Source organism: Equus quagga, chromosome 11 (assembly GCF_021613505.1).
Source record: "Equus quagga isolate Etosha38 chromosome 11, UCLA_HA_Equagga_1.0, whole genome shotgun sequence".
NCBI lineage: Eukaryota > Metazoa > Chordata > Mammalia > Perissodactyla > Equidae > Equus > Equus quagga.
Genome location: NC_060277.1, coordinates 97231592 through 97249745, shown reverse-complemented (window position 1 = coordinate 97249745; position 18154 = coordinate 97231592). Strand labels below are relative to the sequence as shown.

At 55.5% G+C, this 18154-nt stretch overlaps 2 protein-coding genes across 9 annotated transcripts; one reads left to right on the top strand and one right to left on the bottom strand.

The window, feature by feature from the left end:
- The first annotated feature begins 4165 nt into the window (after window positions 1-4165).
- ATXN7L3 (ataxin 7 like 3) lies at window positions 4166-12046 on the top strand. Of its 5 annotated transcripts, none has more exons than XM_046675545.1 (13): window positions 4166-4607; window positions 5965-6075; window positions 6375-6507; window positions 6711-6882; window positions 7074-7171; window positions 7359-7381; window positions 7687-7753; window positions 7903-7988; window positions 8318-8386; window positions 8659-8702; window positions 8971-9042; window positions 9136-9293; window positions 9407-12046. In XM_046675545.1, the coding sequence occupies exons 2-13, from the start codon at window positions 6025-6027 to the stop codon at window positions 9553-9555; spliced, it is 1122 nt and encodes a 373-aa protein (XP_046531501.1). In that variant the 5' UTR covers window positions 4166-4607; window positions 5965-6024; the 3' UTR covers window positions 9556-12046. The 5 variants fall into 5 exon arrangements, with proteins under 5 accessions (XP_046531501.1, XP_046531503.1, XP_046531504.1 ...); XM_046675547.1 differs by having other exon boundaries at window positions 4168-4607; window positions 7708-7753; XM_046675548.1 differs by having other exon boundaries at window positions 4170-4607; window positions 7960-7988.
- A 62-nt stretch (window positions 12047-12108) lies between these two features.
- On the bottom strand, window positions 12109-16254 carry TMUB2 (transmembrane and ubiquitin like domain containing 2). 4 transcript variants are annotated; one of them, XM_046675552.1, is made up of 3 exons: window positions 16143-16254; window positions 13626-14192; window positions 12109-13387 (listed from the first exon to the last, which is right to left on the bottom strand). In XM_046675552.1, the coding sequence occupies exons 2-3, from the start codon at window positions 14165-14167 to the stop codon at window positions 13021-13023; spliced, it is 909 nt and encodes a 302-aa protein (XP_046531508.1). In that variant the 5' UTR covers window positions 14168-14192; window positions 16143-16254; the 3' UTR covers window positions 12109-13020. The 4 variants fall into 4 exon arrangements, with proteins under 4 accessions (XP_046531508.1, XP_046531510.1, XP_046531506.1 ...); XM_046675554.1 differs by having other exon boundaries at window positions 16090-16169; XM_046675550.1 differs by lacking the exon at window positions 16143-16254 and adding an exon at window positions 15869-16013.
- Between the last annotated feature and the right edge of the window lie 1900 nt (window positions 16255-18154).

The following is an 18154-nucleotide window of genomic DNA, read 5'->3' as shown; positions in this document are numbered from 1 at the left end:
CGACTAAGCACTCTGAGGATGTGGAGAACAAATATGTTTTCTTGCAGAATGCGTTGCCTTGGGAAATTAGGGATAATGAACTCCTGGGGTCAGGGTTTCAGTCTGGTCACGGAGGGCTAACCATTGGGAGTTAGGGTAACCCTCCCACCTTAAGCCCTCAGCCTCACCTGGGGGTAGGAATGACCTTCCTGACTCCACCCAGACTTCTGATGGGAGGTGGGCTGGACTGAGATGACTCGCTCTCCGCACAGGCCTTGGCTGGGTTCCCAGAACCACAAAGGGTTGAAGACCCAGGCCCAGTTCAAGAGCTCTCCCTCAACCCCACGCCCTCTCCTGTTCTTGGCCAAACTTCTGAAAAGCTCATGGCTGGTCACGGTGTCCCATTTCCTCACCTCCCACTCACCACTCCCCTGAGGTGATCTAAGACCACCAACATGTTCATTATGTCCAGCAGACACTTGCTTCTCTCCTGCCTTCTTGGTCTACTCTGCTGGCATCAGCTGCTCCTCCTCATTCTATCCTCGGTGTTCCTGTTGCTCCGTGAACCTCCAATTATCACCCCTAAGCAACATTCCAAAAGCTGCAGGCTTGTGTAGCTGCCTGTGTATCCTCTGGGATATCCCGCAGGTGCCTCAGACCTCAAGACCCAAAACGATCACCAACTATCTGCTCATTTAATCTAGACACCAGGGTGTCAGCCTTGACTCCTCTCTCCCTCCTTCACCTCCACATTTATTTGATTGCCTACACCTGTCCATTCCACTTCCTGTATCTCAAATCTGTCTGTCCTCCGCTGCTGGCCTCTTCAAGGCCACCACCATTGCTTACCTGCAAAGACTTCCTAAAACTGGTCTTCCTGCTTGCTCTCTTGCCCCCTACAGTCCATTCTGCACACAGCAACCAAAGTTGTCTTAAAAACAAATCTGATTACTTCTGTACTTGCGATGTACCATGTCTTACCATGACCCTACAAGGCCCGGTCTGTGCTTCCCTTCTCCCACTCTTCCTAATCACTCACAGCAATCCAGCCAAGTGATTGCTCTTTTGTTCCTCAAACATGCCTACCACAGAACCTTTGCACATGTCCTCTCTGCCCAAAATGCTATTCTTCCCAACTCTACACATAACTGGTGTTCTCATCCTTTGGGCCTCAGCTCAAATGTCACCTCATAGACAGGCTTTCCCGGACCACCCTCTCTAGAGAGGCCTCCTCCTACATCTCCTTGTTTATGTATTTGTATATTGTCTATCTCCCCAAGTAGAAGACACTTTACCGGCTTGTTCATTAGTCATCCCAGCATCTAAAATTGCCTGGTATATATTTGACACTCAAACATTTGTTGAATGAGTGAATAAGTAGGGTCCACAAGGCCCTGGGGGATCTGTTGCCCCTGCTGGCCTCTCTGCCCCAACTCTAGCTACACCAGCCATCCATGTCTCAAGCACACTACACCCTCTTCCCAGGCCTGTACACTGTACATAACCATTTTCTCTGCCTAGAACGTTCCTCTTCACCTCTCTGCCTAGTTAATTCAGGGCTCCACTTAAATGGCCACATCCTCGGGGTGGGGGGCGGGGAGACTTCTTGACCCTTGCCAAAAAGGTCTCCATGCCATTTGTTAGGCAGCCTGGATGCCTTCAGACTCAAGGCTTATTTCTTCCACATCAGGCTTTGCTGGGCTGTGAGCTCCACTAGGGCAAGCTCTGTGTGTCTCTAGCTCGTTGCTGCAACCCCAGGGCCTCACCCTGAGCCTGGACCAATGCAGTCCTTAGAGTTTATTGACTAGTGCTAACTGTGGAGAATGGGCATGTGCCCAAAGAGGTCACCACCACAGAGCAGCCCAGGCCAAGTGCTGAATGAATAGTTTGATCCAGTTGTAAAGGAGTTTGGTGTGAGGAGGGCCACGGTGGGGAAAATGAGGAAGGGTTTAGGTAAACAGGGAGGAGACAGCAAGGCTTCCTGGGCGTGTGTAAATTCCTTAGGGCAGAATGTACCGGGCATATTTAGAGACTAAAAAATGAATCAGCATCATTAAAGTGGAGAATTCCTGATTCACACTGTGGCGGTTCCTGAAGGCCTGGCCTTGCTCTTGTGCAGGTTCAGTCGCCTTCTGAGAGTCTCTACCAGCTGATCCCACGGTAACTCCAACATGGTCGGAACCGAACTCATCATTCTCCTGTATCCTCACATCTCCTCCTCAGAGTTCCCTGTCTTGGTTAAAAGTATTTTCAGAGCCTCTCTCTCCTTTACCCCATACACCCGCATCGATAATAACAATCCACTGCTTCTAAGGTATTATCCAGACTCCATGCTCCAGAGTGATCTACTTAAAATGTAAGTCTGGTCAGAGGATTCCCTATGAGGACTCCTCATGGCCTATAAGGTTAAAGCCCACACATTCCTCAGCACATCCTTGGTCCTGTATGGTCTGACCTGCTCCCCTCCTGCTGCCTCCCCACCCATTCCCATGTTCCAGCCAGTCCCCAGACTGAGCCATACTTCCGAAGCTTGCTGTTTGGGATGTCTAGTGCCTTCTTGGTCTACCTTGACCTGCTTCATCTCCCACTACAAGAAGCCTTTCCTGACCAACTCTCTTAGATCATTTTATCCCTCCTCTTAGCCACCTCTGTCCTCTATGTATGTCTCTCTAGTTTTCATCATATTGTTTGGCAGTTATTTTCCTACAGGTCGCACTCCCCGCAAATTGTGAATTTCCCAAGAAAGCACAACTGTCTTATTTCATTTCTGCATCCCAGCAGAGACGCACTGTAAGAATTCTTACAAAGCAGTAGGAATAACAGCTAAGATTTACCCAGCACTTACACTGAGCTGCGAGTTTCTCATGCACTGACTTGCCAATCCTCACAACCACCTAATGAGACAGCCACTATTATACCCGGTGACAACAGAGGAAACTGAGGCAGCAGAGAGCTCATTCGCCCAAGTTCATTTGTCAAGTCCACAGATTTAAATTCAGATCTGACTCCTGGTCTTTACCACTTAGGACTATCGCCTTAATAAATGTTTGCCGAAGACGAAAGAGCCAATGATGGTCCCAAAGTATATGATTTAAGACTTCCCTCGTTTAATCTTATCTTCTGAGGGGAAAGGGCTGTTATACACCCGTTCCAGAACTCCAGACACAGAGAGTAACCGAGATGGGAGCGCCAGTCTAGGTATCCACCGCAGCTGGGAAAGGCCCTTTCCTGAGGAGGTAAAGGGGGACTCTGAGAGTGCACCGATATGAGCACACCCAGGGGAGTAGCACTGGGTCGGGGGAAGGGTCTGGCCAATGCCAGGCAAGCTGTCTGAGAGGTGGGGGGTCCAGCGTGGGTTCCGGAAGCAGGAAAGGCGAGCAGGTGTGGGATCTAAATTAGGATGAGGGCGGGGAGGGCGCTGCGCTCGGAAGGGCACAGCTCGGCCTCCGCCCTTAGCGGAGGACCCTCATCTCGGGAGTTTGTTGGTTCGCAGGCCCGGAGTGGGCTGAGACCCGCCCAGAAACAGTGGGAACGGAGGCTCGGACAAGCCCCTTCGGCTCCCCGGGTGTTCTGCCCTTAGGTGCTAACCGCGCCGCACTTCAACTCTGGCCTCTTCACAGAAGTGCCTGCACGCTTCGGGGTGAACGCCGGGGTAGGGGCGCTGGTGGGGAAAGAGCCGGGAGCCCCGAGGGAAGGGCGGGGGAGCCCGAGCCGGAAGGCGTCCCAGGCTCCGCTGGGAGCCGGCGCTCTCTTTCGACGCCACCCGCAGCCCCCGCCCCGGAGCCGGCCGGGACGGCACAACGTCTCCGCCCCCAGCGCACCGCGCACCTCACCTTGAACGCCGCTCCACCCACCGCCACCCTATTGGGCCGGACGGACGGAGGAGGGCCGGCGATTGGCCGAGGTGCCTCCCGAAGGCCCCGCCCATCTCCCCGCCCCCGTCCCCGTCCGCCGGTACTTTGGACGGCGGCGTGGCGCCCCTCCTCCCCACCCGGTCCCCGCCCCCTGGAGCAAATGCTGCCGAGCTGCGGCCGCGGGGCAGATGCACGCGCTCGGGCCCTTCTAGCAGGCGCGAGCAGTCGCTGGGCGCGCGAAAGCGAAAGAAGGAAGAGGAAGGGAGGGCGGGGGCGGGGTGTTGAGGAGGGGCGGGAGGAGGAAGAGGAGGAGGTTGGAGCGCGCTCGCGCTTGGCCTCGCGCCCGCGCGGAGGGAGGGGGAGAGGGGCGCGCGCGCGCACGCTCGCGTTCTCGCTCGCTCCATCCATCCATCCTCCGGTCGCGGCACGCGCGCGCGCTCCGGGCTCGCGCCGCACCCCCCGCCCGGGAGAGGCGGGCTGGAGTGGGGGGCGGGGGGAGGGGCGCGCGGACGGCGCGCGGACTGCGCGCGGGCGGGGTGAGGTGAGGAGGAGGAGGCGGCGACGGGACGAGAAGGGAGGGGAAGGGGCCATGGCCGCCCGGTGAGGCGGCGAGGCGGGGGGGCGGCCCGACCCCCCGGCCCCGGGTCCTGGGCCCCGGGGAGAGGCGAGGACGGACCGACGGACATGGGGCTCCGGAGCAGCCGCCGCCGCCGCCGCCGCCGGAGGACGCGGCCCTGAGAGGCCGCCGGGCCCCGGCGCGGCCCCCCGGGCGGGGTGAGTACGGGACGGAGACGGGGACGGGGGAGGGGCCTGCGGGGGGCGGGGGGCGGGGCCCGAGGCGGGGCTTGGGCCCCCTCCCCCCAGGTCTGGGTCAGCGCCCCTTCCCCTCCCCCAGGGCCGACGCGGAAACGCCCGGCTTCCCCCGGCTTCCCGGCCCGGCCGGGGCCCCCTGCTCTCCCCCTGTCTGGGTCCCCCCTGGGCGGGGCAGGGCCGGCCGGGGAGGGGGCGCGGGGCCTTTGTTAGGGAGCCAGGCCCCAGCCCCCGGGACAATAGAGACACCCTCCCGGACTCCTCTCCCCGGCCGGCCGGGGCTGTCGGCGGGCGTGGAAGGAGAGGGGCCGGGACGCGTCCCACTCTGCCCACTCTCTAGGGGTCGGTCTGTCCCGGGCCGGCGCCGGCCTCCGGCGGCTCGGCTCTCCTCCCCCCAGTCGGTATGATGCAGCAGCAGTGCCGCAGGGACGGGGGAAGAGCCGAGGCCCGGCCTCCTACCCTCCCTAGTGCCCCTGGCTCATTTGTCAGTCCCCACCCCACTCGAGGCCGGCACCTCCTTAAACTCGTACCCCCCGTTCAGAGGGGCCCCGGACTGTGGGCAGTTTCTGAATCCTTTGGTGAGGATTCCTGGACTTTGGGGCTCTTGGAGAGACTTCCGGGCTGATCCTGAGGGAGGGAGGGTGGTTATCTAAGAGAAGAACAGGTAAGGGGAGTGCCCGCTCCTGGCATGGCATGCCATCCCACCGAGCTCTACCCCGTCTTGCTCGTGGTGGCTAGAAATGCTCCTTGAGCTCTAGGTTTCTGTGGGCTCTCCTCCCCTCCTGGAGTGGCAGGCTTATTTCAAGGGAAGACAGAGTGGGGTGAAGGTTGTCGGGTCCTAGGGCCATTTCTACTTCTGGTAGCAGTACCCCCCCAAGTGGACATCCTGGCAGAAAGCAGAGGTGACTCCGAGGAGAGCCTGGGGAAGGGGGGCCTGTATTTGGGAGTCTGTGCAGTTCTTTGCCACACCCTGTGGGTTTGCTCTGAGGCCTTAGAGTTCCTTCTCCTCCCCCTGCTGCATTGCACCATGGGTATCGAATAGGGGTTTGAGTTTTGGGGACCTGGGGTGAGCTGCTGCCTCCTATAGACCCAGACTCTGATTGGCAGGAGAGTCCAGGGCCTGAGTTCAGGCCTGGGAAGGACAAGGCTGCCTTTGGGTTTCAGGCCCTGAAGGACCATGTAGACTTAGTGAGCCTAGGCCTTAGGGAGGGGTACATGCTGATGCCACGATTAAGCTCTGGGCAGCAAGGTGCGGAGGGGAGGTGGCAGTCTTCAGAGGTGTCTTGGACTCACACCAACACCCCCACTCCCGTGTGTGCAGCCGTGTTGCCGCCCGCTGTGCTATGAGCAGTCAGAGCGCCGTCTCCACAAGAGTTTACAAATGAAAATGGAGGAAATGTCTTTGTCTGGCCTGGATACCAGCAAACTAGAGGTGAGGGCTCCCCCACGTGTGCCTCTAGCTCTTTCTCTCGATGTCTCTACGGTCGCTATATCTGGCATCCACACCAAAGAGGAATTGGGATAGTCAGCCTTGTTCCTTAAAGGGAATAGCCAGCTGAAAAGGCCCAAGGATCTGGAAGAAGAAAGAACTCGAAGTCAACATGGGGAAAATGGCAAAGAAAGCATTATTTTTGGCCAGGGTGAATTGGCAGGAGATCTGGTTGGTGAGAGTTGTTCTCAGTTCAGGGGTCTGTGACTGTCATGACGGTGGATGTTCTCCCCTGGGCCCAGGCCATCGCTCAGGAGATATACGCGGACCTGGTCGAGGATTCTTGTTTGGGATTCTGCTTTGAGGTACACCGGGCTGTCAAGTGTGGCTACTTCTTCCTGGACGACACGGACCCTGATAGCATGAAGGATTTTGGTGAGCTTCAGAGTTGAAGGAGAGCCGTCTAGCCCTGTCCCGGGAGTGCTGGGAGGTTCCTTCTCTAGCAACCGCCCCAGATGTAGAGCCTGGAGCTCCTGTGAGCTTAGGCAAGGGGTGGGAAGAGGCCATGGGACCATGGGTGGGAACAAGAGGTGAGGGTCCCCTGCCCGCCCTGATCGCCACGCCTCTCCTGTCCCCAGAGATCGTGGACCAGCCGGGGTTGGACATCTTTGGACAGGTTTTCAACCAGTGGAAGAGCAAGGAGTGTGTTTGCCCCAATTGCAGCCGCAGCATTGCCGCCTCCCGCTTTGCTCCCCATCTGGAGAAGTGCTTGGGAATGGGTCGGAACAGCAGCCGGATCGCCAACCGCCGGTGAGGGCTTCTCCCCCTGCTACAACCACAGCTGCTCGGCTTTTGCAGGCTGTACCTGTGTAGGCCCCCAGGGACATTTGTAGGGACCAGAGGGTGGGTTGTGCCTGGCCCCAGATGCTCCATTATACCTCTGAAGTTGGGGGCAGAGAGAGGTGGCAGCCTTGATCCTTTCTCTTCCCTACTCTTGGCAGGATTGCCAATAGCAACAACATGAACAAGTCTGAGAGTGACCAAGAGGATAACGATGACATCAATGACAATGACTGGTCCTATGGCTCAGAGAAGAAAGGTGTTTGCGGGTCTGGGGAAACTTGGGGGGCATTGGGGTGAGGTGGGCAAGCAGGAATTGGTATGTTATGGTCACAAGTTATCTTGAATGGGCTGTGGGGCGAGAATGGAGCTTTGTACTTTTCTTTAGGTGCCCTTAGGTTGGGAACTTAAAGTGACCCTGCCCTTTATCCTTTTGTCTTACACAGCCAAGAAGAGAAAATCAGATAAGGTGAGAGCCGGGGCAAGCATGAGGGAAATTGGGCGAAGGACAGATACCCTCCCCTTTGGGCAGGGAGTCCTCGGGTGTCTTGACTCAAGTCTGAGGTCATTGGGTGCCTCTCTGGGTTCTGGGATGAGGGTGTCTGTGGTGGGCAGGAGGGCAGCAGAGGCCTTGGGGGATGGGGGAGGTGGGAATATGGGTAAACGAGCCTCTTACTGGGGAGGAAGGGTAGGAATTTGAGGATGTTTCTTTGTCAAATCTTTTTTCCTTCCCTGGGTTCTCGGCTCCCCCTTATCGTTACCCTTTCCCCAAAGCTATGGTATCTCCCATTCCAGAACCCCAATTCCCCTCGAAGATCCAAGTCTTTAAAACACAAAAATGGTAAGTGGGGCTGGAACAATGGGAGTGATTCTAGCTGTGTCTTCTGGGACATGTTGCTGGAGGGTGGAGGTGGGGGCTTGGGGACAGGGGTATCGAGGGAGGGCCTGTGATCCTTCTGTCACCCCCACTTCCTCTCTGGTTATTTTCAGGGTTCTCTGTCTGTACCTCTGCATCAAACACCCTTCCCCTTCTTTTTTCTTCTTCAGGGGAACTTAGCAATTCGGATCCTTTTAAGGTGAGTAGGGGCTGCCCCTCTTAGGTTGCCTCTCATTTTCCTTGTGAGAGTTGAGTGGGATTTGGACAACTGGGGAACACAATGCTGACAGGCAGAAGCACTAGATGGGGTATTTAGGGCTTGCATATTTATGTTCTTTCTGGGTTCCGACCCCTCACCCACATGATAGAAGGTGGGATGGAAGGAATCGTTGGAACAGTGCTGGGCAGACCTAAGGTCTTCTCACTTAGAAAGGGATGAGAGGGGCTGATTCTCCACTCCCGACCTCCACCTCTCCACCCCTTCTTTGGCTGCCCCTTCTCTAACCTGTTCCTCTGCTTCTCCCCCAGTATAACAATTCAACTGGGATCAGCTATGAGACCCTGGGGCCAGAGGAGCTGCGTAGCCTGCTCACCACGGTGAGGGACAGGGTAGGGGAGGCCCTTGGGAGTGGGCTGGAGCCCCAGGCAGTGGTCAAGGCCCTGGAGGAGGCTGGTGACGTAGCAGTCAGGGCCATATAGTTCTCTGTTTGGAATTAGGTTTCCTGGCCAGTGGTGGTCCGGGACCTTATGCTCTGGATGCCTTGGGACCATTTCTGTTGGTGCAATCTAGCATTTGTACAGAAGAGACTATCTAGCGTCTAGAGTAGGTTCCCCTCCATCCCTCCTTTCAGCTTATATTCCTCTTCCAGCAATGTGGGGTGATTTCTGAACACACCAAGAAGATGTGCACAAGGTGAGCTCAGAACCTAGAAAGGGGGCCAGGGGGCCCTCCTGCACACTCACCCTGGGCATAGGTCGGGAGTACCCCTAGTCTTGAGCAGTGGGACTCCCACCCTTCCCCTCCCCTCCTCTGATGGTCAGGCCTTCGGCCACAATCTGGGGGCTCTCCATTCATCCCTTCCCTTTGTCCATCCCTCCTACCTCTGCTGAGGGGAGAGGTTCACCTGAGTTCCTCAGACCCTTCCTGCCTTGTCAGGGCCTGATAATTATTTCCCCACCAGGTCCCTGCGCTGCCCCCAGCACACAGATGAGCAGCGGCGAACCGTGCGGATTTACTTCCTTGGACCCTCCGCGTAAGTGACCCTCCAAGGAAGGTGGTGGGTCGTGGAAGGTTAGGATGATGATTGGTATCCCTACAGCCCTTCTTTGGCCCCTCCCCTTTGCAGTGTCCTTCCAGAGGTCGAGAGTTCCCTGGATAATGACAGCTTTGACATGACTGACAGCCAGGCCCTGATCAGCCGGCTTCAGTGGGACGGCTCCTCTGATCTCTCACCCTCTGATTCAGGCTCCTCCAAGACGAGTGAGAATCAGGGATGGGGTCTAGGTAAGTGATCCAGCTGGGCCCCAGGGGCTCTGCGCCTGAAGTGAAGAAGTGGAAGCACTTTGTGCTCTCCTGCCACAACCCTACTCTCATCCCTTGTGCCTCTTTCTCTTCAGGTACCAACAGCTCTGAGTCACGGAAAACCAAGAAAAAGAAATCCCATCTGAGCCTGGTAGGGACTGCCTCCGGCCTGGGCTCCAACAAGAAGAAGAAGCCAAAGCCACCGGCACCCCCGACGCCCAGCATCTACGATGACATCAATTGACTTGGGTGCAAGGGATAGCCTTTGGCTGAGCAGAGCCGTCTCTCCCGACCCCCACCCAGGCGGCATAGCCTGGCAAATGGACGGCTGCTGGGGGTTTGGGCTTGGGAAGCTTGGTGGGCCAAGCAGGCAGAGGATCCAATTATGCACCCCTGGGGGGTGTCAGGGTCCTCTGCGATGGAGCACGACCTCTCGGCATGCAGGACTCAGACCTGGACATATTATGCCTTGGACATAAATTTGGTGGGGAGGCGGTTTTCCTATTTATTCTGTGAGTTACTGGATGTCCAGCTAGGCCAGGGGCCTGACCTGGGCACTGTGCCAGGGCACTGCCTGCCCCCCACCCCAGGAACTGGACTAAGCCCTGCCGAGGAGCATTGTGGCTACCCGGGAGGCTGTGGGTTGGAAGCTGAGCCTGGAGGGGGCGCCTCCCCCAGCTGCCCTCAGCAATGTGAACGGGTCCGGTGCTTGGAGCTGAGGGACAGGGCTGGGCGTGTCCTGTCTGTGTGCAGAATCCTATCAGATGCCCCCGATCCCAGGGGTAGGCAGGCACAGCGAGCTGTCTGCTGAGGTAGGCGTCCAGAACTGCCGCCGCCTTCCCTGCCCCTCACAGGGGCAGCCCTTTTCCCTCAGTCCCCATGGGCCTCCTTGGCAGCAGGAGCTGTCCTTTTGTTGTTGGGTGCCAGGAAAGGGCCTCCAGCCTCTACAGCTTCAAGGAATGGGCAGGGGGAGGGTAGGAAGAGGGAGCTGTGTATCAAAATGACTCCCCCCTACCTTTCCTCCCTGACCCAGGGCTGGTGAGGAGTGGGGCCCAAGGTGGGAGGGAACGGTGCTGCTTTATTTGAAATGTTTTCTTACCTCATTCCCTGCCCCAGGAAGGGGCCCAGCCTCACCCTCCTGGGGTGGCCCCATGTTCCTCCTGCCTACCCTGCCCCACTGCCCTACCGGGGCAGCCCAAGTTCCCAGCTGCTGCTTGCCATCCCTTCTTTCACCTTGACCAGCTTCAGTTCCTCTCTCAATGCTCCTGCCTCCGAAGCCTCCCGTTTCCCCTTCCTTAGCCGCTTTTAAGTTATTTATTCTGTACTTGTGGTTTGGGGCTCTGAGGAAAATCCTGATCTTTTACCTCTCCCCTTTTGCTAGAAGTGGGGTGGGAAGAGAGGGTAGTCTCTGTGCTCTGGGTTGTCAGTGGAGGGGGAAAGGGTGTCATGCCTAGGCATTGCCTCTCTGTGGGACTGTCATGCCAGTGTGCCCACCTGTCTGGTCTACATCCTGAAGAGATGTACGGTCCCACCCCCACGTGGGCACCATCACTCCCAGGAACCGAGCTGGAGGACTGCAGTCTGGGCTGGGAGCAGAGCTGACTGACACAGGGATGGAGTTGACCCTGAGCCATGTTCTCTGGCACTTGCTGGACGTGTCCCCTGCCCTCCTCTCAGGAGGAGCCATCCCACATTTGGGTAGCTAGTACCCAGGACTGGACAGACTGATTTGGGTTAGGGACCCTAGAGGGTTAAGGGAACAACAGAGATAGGGCTTCAGTACCCTGTCTGGGACCCCAGTCTCCCCCTGGGGTGGTTCTGATTGTGGCTGACGCCTGGTTACAAATTGGTTTTTAACCCAAGAATTGTGATTATTTTTTAAAAAGCCAAACAAATTTTGGCAGGAGTTAGAATAAATCCTGGGGCCTGGGCTCCTCTGTTCTTGACCCTCCACAGCCTTCTCCCTCTAAGGGGAAGCCAGAGGGAAAGGAGGATCTCAGCCAGCCTCCAGCCTGCTCCCAAATGAAGTCTTGAGAGTAGGTTGAAGGTGAAGGGAGGAAGGCCGTGGGCCACTCTCCCTTCTGAGAGGCAGCTGCAGCTCAGGCCCTAATACACCCTTTCCCCTCTGGCCTCTCCCTTTCCCCCTTCTGGTCGCAGGAGGGAGAAGTGGGAAGTAGTTTGGGAACTGGTTTGTCCACATCCACTTCCCCATTGTTCCTTGGCCCGCCCTCAGGGCAGAGCCCCCTGCCCAGGCTGGGTAAGAGATGGGCTTGGTCCAGCAGGGACCCTGAGGGAGCAAACCCCTTTCCTCTGGGGAGTGTGCCCCCCTACCATGTAGTTGAACAGGGGCTAGGAGCTCCCCACCCACTCCCTTCCCTCTAACAGCAGGCTGTGTGGGTTTCAATTCCCATCCTCCCCACCCCGGCTAGGTGTCGTCCACCCTGTATTCTATCATGTGTCTGAGTGTGTGGGGGGGTTCTGTACTAATTTCCATGGCCGGTGGCTTTTCCTTCCATGCATCACTCCCCCCCGCATGCCCAGGGGCCACCTGCCTGGCATTACCGCATGCTGGGGTCATTGGGGGAGGGGGGTGGGGCTCACGCTGTCCTGTGGTCTTGAGATTTTTATTTTTGCATATGTAATCCATCCTGTACAGGTAGCTAACTTTGTAAACGCTGTGTATTTCCCCTGCCCCCATGGCTGCTGGTGTAAATAAACTGCATCTCCCGTTGGTAGCCCAGCCTACCCACCCTCATTATCATGTTACTAGAGGCAGAGCAAAGCCATTCTTATAATGTCACAGCAAGAGGCTCCACAGCCACAAAATGGAACTTTATTCAGTCACAGACACTGACCATCCAAGAGCCCCAGAGGCAAGGGCCTGGGGCCCAGTGCTCCATATCCAGAGCTTGTCCTTGGAGTGGGTAGGGTAGGACACTGGCTGAGGGCCAGAGCTGTCTCTTGCTTACAGCCTCAGGCCTAGGGTAGCAGCAGCTGTGGCCTGGCCTCTCCCAATGCTGGGGTCTTGGCTTTGTGCCCCAATCCCCTTCCTGACTGAGCTCTATAAAGGACCATTTAAAAAAAAAAAAAAAAATACAAGCAAAGTGCTTTGAAAAAAGGGAGAACACTGGAAACTGTCCAGAACATGGAGAACACCCTATTCCTGCTACAGGGGTGGAGGGAGAAGGCAGAGGCAGCTGGGTGCCGTAGGGAAAGCTGACGCGATCTTCCTGCCTGCCTGTGTGATTTTAGTTTCATAAGGTGGATATTTCTCTAGGGAATTTAAAGATCCTCCAGGCTCCCTACAGAAGGATGCTGGGGCCATGCTGAGCTGCCCTGGCAGGCAGCCCTGGGTACTGAGGAACAGACATGCAGGACAATGAGAAGAGCTAGGCCACAGCTGGGAGGGAATCCTCAGAGCCCAGACTCCCCAGTGAGCTGGGCCACCAGCTTGGCTCTGAACTTCAGGACCCTAAAAGTGAAGGAAGAGGACATCCTCATTTCTACCTGAGTTGTGCTTGCACAGAGGGGATGTCTGTACCCTCGTGAACGTGAAGGGAAGGCCCTGTTCTGCCTCCAGTAGCCTATGGAGGAGGACCTACCTTATCCTTTCCACCCCTCCCTCCCAGGCCCTTGGGCCCAGCTCTGGCCAGGAAAGGGGGAGGCCATAAAGGAGGAAGACCATGCCTTTCATTTTCTCCCTATGTCCTTATCGTCCATACATCCCAAATACTAGGAAGCTGAAGAAGACGGTGACTCCCACCAGGGAGACAGTGGCAGGTGCTGTGAAGAACTGGCGGTAGTTGATACGGAAGTACCAGACCACACCCAACAGCACCACAAACACAGGCACCATGAGGCTGCCCACACTGACGCCAAGGCTGGGTGGCTCAGTGGCCGAGGAGGGAGCCAGGGAGGCTGAGGGGCCTGGAACAGCTGACCCTGGGGGTGAGTGGTGGCAGTGAATCACACAGTGGTCAGTGATGTTCAGGGAACGCAGTGTGCGCGCTGGGTCCTGCAGCAGGCGGCCCTGGTAGATCAGTTTCATCTGGCTCTCCTGTCCAGGGAAGTACTTACTGGATGAAGGAAAGAGACAGAGGATGAGAAGGGAGAAGCCAAACAGGCCTGGACCAACAAAGCAGGGCAAGGGGGAAAACTGAAGGGTGGGTTTCTAAGGAAGTATCCCACCCACTCCTAGTAGGGGCTGGATCTGACACTTCCCCACTGTTCCCATGTCTATACAAGCTTCCTCCGAGGCAACCAACAGCTAGGGGCATGGGGTATGAGCAGCCTCCCATTTTCCTGTGCACTCACCTCTTCAGGGCACCCACAGTATCCTCTGGCCTAGCCACAGCCAGCTCCTCGGTGTCATTGAGGAATTTGAGCCGCACATTGATGAGGCCAGGGCTGGGCGGGAGGCAGGTGTTATCCTCAGATCTCAGGGGGGCCTCTGGACTGCTGCTCTCTGGGCCCGCTTGTCTTTTGGGCAGGCCTTGGATGTCAAGCAGATGCTCAAGGCTGGGCTCAACACCACCCCCAGCTCCAGGCTCCCCTGTGGAATCTCCCCCACCTTCGCCAGCCTCTTCAGCCTTCTCATCATTACCCTCTGATGGATGGGCAAGTTCCGCTGGTTCTGGGGTGCCTTGGCCCGCCACCAGATGGTCCACATGCCCCAGGTGGAGGACGGATGTGTCGCCAGCTGACACAATAGTGCCCAGGAGCTGGTTGCTACCGCTGTCTGCTACGTAGGTAGAGAGCCAAGCTAGGACCAAGGCTAGAATCAGCACCACCACACCTGCCACCACAGTCACCTCGTTACCCACACTCTCAATGAAGGGGACATCAGAGAGCTCCATGGCCTGGCCGCTGACTGGGTCCACGCTGCAAGAACAAAGGGGGATAGCATCAGCAGGGAATGTGGGGTTGCAACCTGGTTTCTAGTTTGTTTAGGTTCTAACTGACCCAGCCATGAAAGAAAATGGAGTTCAGTGTCCTGTAAAGGGGGCAAAAAACCTTCCTAACTCTGGACCCCCAACCTAAAGCTAAGGATTTACCCTTCGCCTCTAGTGTGAAATGCTGGCTTTCCGATTCCACGCCCTTCCTCTCTCATACTCCAACCCCTCAATGAGCACGGATCATCAGGAAAACCTTAAAGCTTTGTTGCTGCTGCTGCTACTGTTTGTTGCCTTTTTGGTAGGTGGGGAAAAACATTTGCTTCTTTGAGCCTGAGTTTCTCTAGGATTCCTATCACTTGGAGAAGCCTCTACTGTGGCCTCAGAGAGACAAAAAAGCCTGGAATATTGTATGTGAGCCCCCTTGGGAGGCACAGTGCAGCCACTCTTGCCAGATTGTCTCATTTGAACCCTGTCTCATTCATGGTCACAGATCTAGGTCCAGATGTCAAGAACCAAAGAAAATCAATTTAGCCTCAAAAGCAGAGTGAGACCACCCTGACCGGACAACTCTGTAGGGGCCATCAGCAGACACTTCGCAGCAGACATTGTGTCTGCCTCCTCTGAAAGTCTTCCGGCAAGCCCTGGAGAGCAAAGTAGCAACAGACAGCAGAACACCACCCTCCTGGGTCATCGCAGGCTCACAACTTCAAAACCACTACCTGAGTGGAACTGATTTAGAAAAGATTCCAAAACAGCTCACAATCCATATCTCAATCTCTCTCCTCGTGCTGTGCAGGTTCTCCCTTGGCAGTTTCTTAGAAAGCCTGGAAGGATCTTGGCTTGCTCCTTGGAGTACCTACTCTCTCCCTTGGAGAATCTGCTGCTTTCACAGCTGTCCCTGGGCAAATCCAGGCTGATGATTATCATTAGCAGACTATTCTCACAGCACCTATAAAACTTCATTATACTTATCTACCTGTCCATCTCTCTACCAGACTCCGGGGAGGCAGGGATGACATGGATTACTCTCTGTACCACAGTAGCCAGTACAATGCCATAGTAGTTGCTCAAAGAATATTTGTGGAACATACCAACATCTGAATAGTTCCCACATCCTTATTTAGTAGATGGGCCCTGGAGTCACAAAAAAACAAGTATAATCCCGGTCTTGCCTTTTACTAGCTCTGAAGCCTCGAATAACTTTCTCAGAGCCTCAGCATTCTCATCAGTAAAATGGGGTTAAAAATAGTACCTACCTCATAAGGTTGTTCTGAAGATGATGGAAAATCATCGAAGCAAGATACTTAGCACAGTGCCTGGCACATTGCAATTGTTCAATAAATAAAGGGGAGTAATTATTTATCACCCGCACGACTAACCCCTGATGGTAAGAAGCTTACTGTCATTCTCCCTGGTTTACAGAAAAGAAAACTGCGGCGAACAGAGGCGAAGACGACTGGCACAGACACAGGGAACTTTCGTGGGCAGGGGCCGGGCAGGACGCCAGGGCTCCCGCCTCAGAGGCCTTTGCTCCCTCCTCTGCCTCCGAGCGACCCTGCCCGCCCGGTGCGGAGGGTCCCCGACCCTGCCTTTTCTGAGGCGAAGGCTCCGCGTCTGGGCGGTCCTATTCCCGCGGCGCTGGAGAGGGGTCCGTGGGCTCACCCGAGTCGAAAGGCTGCCTGGTCCCGGCCGCCGTTCCCAGGCCCAGTTCGCCCAGCCGGTGAGGGGTAGAATCGGATGAGGGGGTCACAAACCATCCACACCCCTCAAACTTCGGGGCGGAGCCGGGGGGCTGGGGGCGGGGCTTGAGTACGCGGGGAGTCATGGGAAATTAAAGGGGGCTTGGACTGGTACTGTGCCTGGATAGGGAAGGAGGTCCTCACCTGAAACGGCCAGACTAAGTGTTTTGACTTCGCCAGGACGCCCGTGGACTCACCTTTCCGTAGGGGCCGGGGGAGGGGCTGGCTATCCCTGATTCTGTCCAGGTTCCACTCTCTTCCGGCTTCTCCCGGAAGCTGTTAGAACCGGAGACAGGAAGTCCCGCCTCCGCGCCTTGCACTGATGACGCAAAGCTACGTAAGGCGGGCTGACGTAAACGTATTCTTTAAATAAAAGGGACGGGTTTCTCAGCGAAAGGAGGGGCGGAGTCATTGTTGGCGGGATCGCGGCCCTTCGGGGGCAGGGCCACGCCTGGTGGGCGTGGCCTAAGGAGCCGAGAGAGGCGGTGCGGGGCCAGGAGGGGTCGGGGGAGGTGCTTGGGAGAGGGGCGTGGCTCCGCGCTGGAAGACCAAGCTGGCTGACACCGCCGGGCAGAACGCTAGCGGCGCTTCCCTCCTCCTATCCTTCCTGTCCCGGCCTTGCTCCCAGCCTCCCGAGCTGATTGGATCTATTACTGCTCTGCAACGCACACTGCGCTCCCGTTAGCGGAATCGGTGAGGACCGGTATCCCTGTCCTCCAAGAGTTCGACTCAGGGTTAGTCGAGTGACAGACAAGGTAACTATTTAATCACCATCCGGTGCTCCGAGAATGCGGCCCCAGGTAGTGTGGGACCTTGGTAAATAAGACGAGAAACCAGTTCAACTAAGACACGGATTCAGCCCGGGCTTAGGACACAAGAAAAGCAGGAGCCCAAAAAAGGAAAAAGAGGTTCAGCTTCCAAGAACTTATCTAGATTTTTGCAATTAAAATTTTTCCTAAAGACGTGCTGGGGTTTTTGTTGTTTTTTGGTGGTGTTGATTGAAGTATAAATAATGAAGATGGGGCAAACTCAAGCAGGAGCTCGGTGGTTTTCACCAACTGAACACACCGGTGGAACCGGCTCTCAAATTAATAGAAAATGACCAAAGAACCCCCTTTCTTGTCTTCTTCCGGCCACTAACTTCCAAAGAGTAGTCACTATTCTGACTTGTCACCACAGATTAATTTTCTCTGGTTTTGTACTTTGTATAAATGGAATCAAACAGTATGTACTCTCCTGTCTGGCTTTTTCTTTTCCTTTTTAAGTCTTTTTTTTTATTGTGGTAAAATATACATAAAATTTACCATTTTAACCTTTTTTTATGATCTCTAGTTGATGAAGAAACTCTTATTTTTTTAAGTATGTTTTATTATTTTTTTTTTGAGGAAGATTAGCCCTGAGCTAACATCTGCCATCAATCCTCCTCTTTTTTTTTTGCTGAGGAAGACTAGCCCTGAGCTAACATCCGTGCCCATCTTCCTCTACTTTATATGTGGGATGCCTGCCACAGCATGGCTTGACAAGCGGTATGTAGGTCCACCCCTGGGATCCAGGCCGGGCAACCCTGGGCCCCCCGAAGCAGAACATGGGAACTTAACTCCTGTGCCACCTGGCCGACCCCATGTTAACCATTTTTAAGTGATTAATTCAGTGGAACTAAGCACTGTCATAATGTTGTGCACTCATCACCACTATCCATTTCCTATACCCGTTCATCCCCCTCCTCTGTTCTATTTCTGTCTCTATGAATTTGCATATTCTAGGTTTCTCCTGTAAGTGGAATCAAACAATATTTGTCCTTTTGTGTCTGGCTTATTTCACTGAGACTGTTTCCAAGGATCATCCATGTTATAGACCATATCAAAATTTCACTCCCTTTTAAGGCTGAATAATATTCCGTTGTATGGGGGTCAGACTGGTGGTGCAGCAGTTAACGGCGCATGTTCCACTTCCACGGCCCGGGGGTCGCTGGTTCAGATCCCGGGTGCGGACATGGCACTGCTTGGCACACCATGCTGTGGTAGGTGTCCCACAGATAAAGTGGAGGAAGATGGGCATGGATGTTAGCTCAGGGCCGGTCTTCCTCAGCAAAAAGAGGAGGATTGGCCACAGTTAGCTCAGGGCTAATCTTCCTCAAAAAAAAAAAAAAATCCGTTGTATGCATACACCACATTTTCTTCATCCAGTCATCATTAATGGACATTTGTGT